Source organism: Chrysemys picta, chromosome 3 (assembly GCF_011386835.1).
Source record: "Chrysemys picta bellii isolate R12L10 chromosome 3, ASM1138683v2, whole genome shotgun sequence".
In the NCBI taxonomy this organism is placed as follows: Eukaryota; Metazoa; Chordata; order Testudines; family Emydidae; genus Chrysemys; species Chrysemys picta.
This window is the reverse complement of record NC_088793.1, coordinates 158,446,802-158,452,801: the sequence shown is the minus strand read 5'-3', so window position 1 is coordinate 158,452,801 and position 6,000 is coordinate 158,446,802. Positions and strand designations below refer to the sequence as shown.

The window sequence follows — 6,000 nt, the reverse complement described above, 5'->3', positions numbered from 1 at the left end:
GGCATTTGCCACTGTCAGAAGACAGGATACTGGGCTAGCTGGACCTTTGGTTTGACCCAGTATGGCCATTCTTATGTTCTAGTTAACTGAGGTTTTAAGTGGCATATCAAATGAGATCCCACTTCCTTAATGTGACATTTGTTCTTGATTTCATCCAGTCAGACCTGTTTTTAATATGAATGTCTCTGCAAACTTCATATTTTATTTGGATTTAAGCATTTCAGATTAACAAATCAAAGATTAGTCACTATTTAAATCTTTGGGATACCCGCATGAGGATAAACTAAGTATGGATTAACCAGATCTGAGGAGACTTATTTTCTTTCAGGTTTTCAGCAGAGTCTGGAAATTTAGATAAGATACTCTTAAAATATACAGTTTTAGTTCTTTTTTAATTATGAAAGAAGTCTACAGTTTATGAATAATTAGTCAGAAGACAAACTATATACCGAGGTGACCAAGATAACTTTTAACCAGTCTGATTTGAACATATTGGTTAGGAAGCCAGTTTTTGAAATATTAAATAGCATTGACCTTTTAAAAATTCTCTGGTTGAAGTGCAATAAATATGTGACTACATTATCATGTAAGCAATTTTCTTTCATCATGTCTTTTGAAACTTCCAATGAAATTGTGAAAGCCTTATTTACAGTGTGTCTTACAATCTCTAAGTCTGACTCATTTGCTGAAACTGTGAAGAACTTTTAAAATATTGTCCTGTGGAAACTAGGTAGAAAGTAATAACAAAAAGTTGGTTCAAGATGTAGCTATAGTTGATCCACTAAGTAAAAAGTGACTATACTATAATTAAATTCAACATCATTGTGGGAGGGATTTTACCAAAAGTCAGCATTGTGTCACTAACCTTTTTTTTTTTTTTTAAATAAGTAATTGGAGATATACCCATCTCATAGAGCTGGAAGAGACCCTGAAAGGTCATTGGGTCCAGCCCCCTGCCTTCACTAGCAAGACCAAGTACTGATTTTTGCTCCAGATCCCTAAGTGACTCCCTCAAGGATTGGGCTCAAAATCCTGGGTTTAGCAGGCCAATGCTCAAACCACTGAGCTATTCCTCCCCCTGCAAAATAAAATGTAAGCAGGAAGGCAAGAGAAAACAGCATAGTTAAATAGGAAGGTTCTAGAGCTTATTTAAACTAAACAGATACCTTTGAAAAATGGGAAAACTGTCCAATTTAATTCATTAGAGAGGAACATATAAATAACTAGAATAATAAATATCACGTGAAATGGAAATTAGAAGGGCTAAGAGAGAATTCAAAGTGCAAAAAGCCAAAGCTATAAAAACAAATAAATTATTTAAGAATATCAGAAATAGAAAGTCTATGAGACAAGTGGTGGATCTGTTAGACTACCCTGTAATAAAGAGCGCAATTAAGGAGGGTAAGGACAGTGCAAAAAAGCTACATGCTCTCCTTTACACCTCTCTTCAACAGAGAGAGGATGTTGGGGAAGGGGAGGGGAAATACTTTAAAAGAGATGATAGTAAAAATAAAGTGTTGTCAGAGCTTTAGATGTCAGAAGAATTGGTGCTGGAACAAACTGATAAATGAAATAACAATAAGGTAGCAGGATCACTAGTTTTCATTCAAGAGTTCCAGAGAAACTTAAGAACAAAGTGCTGAGCTGCTTCCAAAAATAGGTGGCCTTTTAAAAGGCCACTATTAAACTAGAGGGTACCAAATGTAGCTGTCCTTTTTAAAAAGGTGCTAGAAGTGATTATTGGAATTCTACACTAATGAGCCTCAGCACAGAAATTGGTAGAAATGATCATGAAAAATCACATATGTTAACATGATAGGGACAAACCACCACAGCTTCTGTCCAGGAAAGTCACCTCTCTCTAGTCTAATTGAATATTTCATTGTCAGTACAATAGTAGATGAAGGGATACAGGTTTACATGATTTATTTTGACTTATAAAAATCCTTTGAGAAAGTTTCTCACTTCACAGTGTTGTCCAAGATTTTCAAAAGTGATTATTGATTTTCCGGTGCCCAATTTGATGTGTCTTAAAGAGGTCTGATTTTTAATAAAATCCTGAGAGCTCCAAACTTCTGAACATTGTTTCCTTACAATGTCTCACAGTGCACCCCAAAAATCATGAGACTTTTGAAAATCTTAGTAATTATTATTTGTATTTCAGATGTGCCAAAGTCCTCATTGAGAGCCCCATGGTGCCAGGTGCTGTGTACACGTACGAGAAAACTGTCTGCTACAACGAGTTTACAGTCTAAGCTGGAGCTCTCAGGGAAAGGAAGTAGTCAGAGAGTGGGAGTTAAGCACTATGATGGATTGGAAACTGGTTTATAGGTAGAAAACGTGGCATCAGGTTCCCTGAGTCGGGTGGTGGAAGGCCTAGGAGGCCGTGCGCCCAGAGCCTGAACTGCCAGCAGCTGGGAGAAGATGGGCTCGCAGGAGTGGGAGGAGCCGGTATGTTGGGCGCAATGAACGCCTGCGCCCCCAGCGCTTTTTAGGCTTAGCCTATGCACAGCCATACTGGCCCCTGGCGGCCGGAGTGCGACTCTGCAACGGGGATGCAGCGCACGCGCGCGACTGAGGCAGTTGCCGCGTGGGCCGGGCATTCGTTGGGATAACGGTCCCACCTGCCGCCCAGCAGGAGGGAGCCTGAGGGGAACATGGTGAGCCCGTCAGGGCGGCGCCTCTCCAGTTGGGGGGGAAGAGCCTCCCCTGGGGTGAGGCGAGTAGGGGAGGGGCAGGGAACGGAGACCTCTTCCACCGGGGGTCGGGACCAAGGGGAGGTGTTTGCGGGGAGAAAGCTGCATAGTCAGGGGTGTGGGGGAAGCTGGGCGAGCTCCTCTCTCTCGTCGTGAGGCGCAGCGGGAATACCAGGCAGGCAGCAGGTCTCGGGACAGGAGAGAGCGGGGAAACCCCGCAGAAATAGCGGGGCCGGGGCGAGCCTCCGTGCGGGTCGCGGCGTACGGCTGGGACTGCCGAAGACAGTCTGCGCTACCGGTCCTGGCTGGGTCCCCCCGTCGCGGGTACGCGGGGCCCAGCCGGGAGGCGGTTGCAAAAGAGCGCGGGCCCGCTGACGCCTGAGGGACACGGGCTGTAGCCGCTCGTGTGTGGGCTTGGCTAGATCGCTGGCGTCGGTTAGCGGGGCAGGGTAAACGTGGCGTCACTCTGCGCAGTCCCGAACCCCCCGGGAAAGCGCTGGGATTTTAAAATTGGAATTTGTTAGTCTGGTGGAGACTTTCCTCCAATACAATCGCTGAGTCAACTTGGGTCAACTCTTGACTTTGTTCAGTTAACCTTGAAGTCCACAGTAGCTTACTTAGGGCCTGTAAAAGGGGGCTGGGTGGGGGAGATGGAGACTGGGCTCCTTTAAAACAGTGGTGGCCAAACCTTTTTCAAAGTAGTGATTATTTATTGTGGCCATAAAGCACCTTTTACAAGTTAATGGTCCTTTACAATTCATCAAAAACTGTAGATGCCTTGTAATTGCTCAAACAGATTTCTAGCCGCCCGTCATCGAGATGTACCCTAGCCACTGGCCTGATCTTCATACAGATTTGCTCTGTTTTAATTAAAGGAATAATTCTTAAAGGAACTTTGTGAAATTGTTGTAAGTTTGTGAACACTCCTATATCTATTTAAAGTTGGCTGAAGTTTGTTTAGCTTGCTTCTCTAACTGAATTGATAGAAGTCTGAGTTTGGAGGGTTAGGGCCTAAGCATGTCAACGTAAAATTTACATTGGTTTAACTAAAATGGTGCAAGTCTGTGTGTTGTCAAATCCATGCATTCACAAAAATTTTTTTTTCTTTGAGTGGAAACAATTCACAGACTAATCCCTTCAAACTATTAGGAGGTAGGTTGAATTTTGCTCTCCTGAAGGAGCATTTTCTCTAGATGAGTACTTGACCCTCATCTGTTCACTTAGTATAGACCTGATGCTTACCTACTAGTGAATGATTTTACTAACATTTTAAGGAGATACTCACATTACCGAATGCTCAGAGGTTATGTGATTTTAAGAACTTTGTGAAAGAAAACATTTAGCAAAGACTTAAGCATGTTCTGAAGTGCTCTGCTAAATTGAGACCATATATTCTATCTTTATATTATTATAGGTGACTGGTGTTCTGTACATTCCCACAGAAAGAGTTGGAACTGGGAACTACCGTATTTTTTGAGAGAGTTCTAAATGTAAAGGTTATACCTAAAATGACTGCGCTGTCTAAATGTAGCTCACTCCTGTTGATTAGCAGGAGGATCTCTTGCACTTCTTATGTGCCTGCCTCCTAGCCTTTTGAATACAGAATGTATAGAGGTCATTATTTTTTTCATGAACAATATAATTGTTTGGTTATGTTACAGAAAATGCAGTGTATAAAATCCCCAAATTAGAGAAATGCCTCTTATGTGTAAACTGAAACAAGTGGGTCTGGATGGTTAATAGGACTGGTAATAGAGCCATCTAAAGATAGCTTAACAATAAAACAAACAATAACTCATGAATTTATTGAAGCTGGAGCCATGGTGCTGCAGGGCTGAAGTTGTGGAGATCACATAAAATCACTGAATCTGTGACCGACTGCATAGCCTTACCTATCACCAATGCATAGCATTTTAATCCTTTAAAGAGGCACTGTAAATCACAGACATCTGAGGACTTGTCTACACTTAAAACGCTGCAGTGGCATAGGTGCGCCGCTGTAGCGCTTCCATAAATACACTGTCTGCCTTGAGAGGCAATAGCTATGCCGATGGGAGAAGCCCTTCTACTGACATAGCGCTGTGTACGCTGGCTGTTAGGTCAGTATAATTGCGTTGCTCAGGGGAGTGGAAAATCCACACCTCTGAACAACGTAGTTATACTGATGTAAGTTTGTAGTGTAGACCAGTGCTGAAGATGAAGTAGGGTGACCAGATCACAGGGATGAAATATCGGGACGCGGGGGGGGGGGCGGAGCAAAAAAAAAATGGCGGCGGAGCAAAAAAAAAACAGTTTCGCAGGGGCGGGGGGCATTAGCAGGCCCCAGCCGCGCCGGGCGCACGTGCTGCCCACCCCAGGGCAAAAGCTGGCCCCGATGCAGAAGGGGCTAGGGATAAAGAGGGCGGGGGGGGGACAAGAAGCAAAGTCCGGGGCTGGCCGCGGCGCGGGCGTGCAAGGGGCCAGGGCTGGCACAGCCGAGCCACAGCAGCGGCCGGTCACCTGAGGGGCACCAGGCTGGGCAACGGGCAGGAGCCAGGGCTTTTCCCAGCCCTGCAGAGCCTCCTGCCCCCCAGCCCGCCGTGGGCACATGCGGCGCGTCCCGCCGCCGGCAGGGAGCCCCGCGCCTCTCCCACTCAGCTGCGCTCCAGCGGCTCCTTCCCGGCGGGGCCGCGGCAACTTTCCCTTCCCCTCCCAGGCTCCTAGTAGTTGCCCGACCCTCCTCCTAACCTCCTCCCTCCATTGAGAGATCCAATGGGGGAAGGAGGGGGCGGAGTCGGGGTTGGGGGGGCGTGAGCGCGGGAGCTGAGGGCAAATTTGCTTTTTTGTCCAGTGTCCCGACCGAACATCGGTCGGGACGCGGGACAAAGAAGGAAATATCAGGACTGTCCCGATAAAATCGGGACGTCTGGTCACCCTAAGATGAAGGAACTGTACATAGTATGAGACATTTTTCCTCTGATTATGTATCTTTCTCTGGTTTACAAAAATGCCAAATTGGTTGAGGAAGAAAAATCTGCTTTTCACTGACCTTTTGGTATGTAGGTCTTGACACTGCATGATGGATAGAATTTGCAGCCTGTGGATCCATGACTGACTCGATCTATGCAGTGTGCTAGCCATATTGGGTCAAATTCTAATCTCAGTTTTCTAGGTGTTAATCCCAGAACTCTTTCTGAAATTAGTGGGAGCTGAGACACTGAACAGCCTCTCCAGATCATATAATGTCATTGTTTCTGCAGAGACTGTGTTTATGGGGCTATAGTTTTGAGATATTGGGGGGGAGGGAGAGAAGTAGAGGAGAGGC

At 45.4% G+C, this 6,000-nt stretch overlaps 1 protein-coding gene across 1 annotated transcript in view; it reads left to right on the top strand.

Moving 5' to 3' along the window:
• The first annotated feature begins 2,174 nt into the window (after positions 1-2,174).
• The window catches only part of DNAH14 (dynein axonemal heavy chain 14), a 530,612-nt gene continuing 526,786 nt past the window's right edge, over positions 2,175-6,000 (top strand). Inside the window, 1 exon segment of the mRNA XM_065589985.1 lies at positions 2,175-2,660. Coding sequence (XP_065446057.1) covers positions 2,658-2,660 — 3 coding nt within the window. The 5' untranslated portion in view covers positions 2,175-2,657.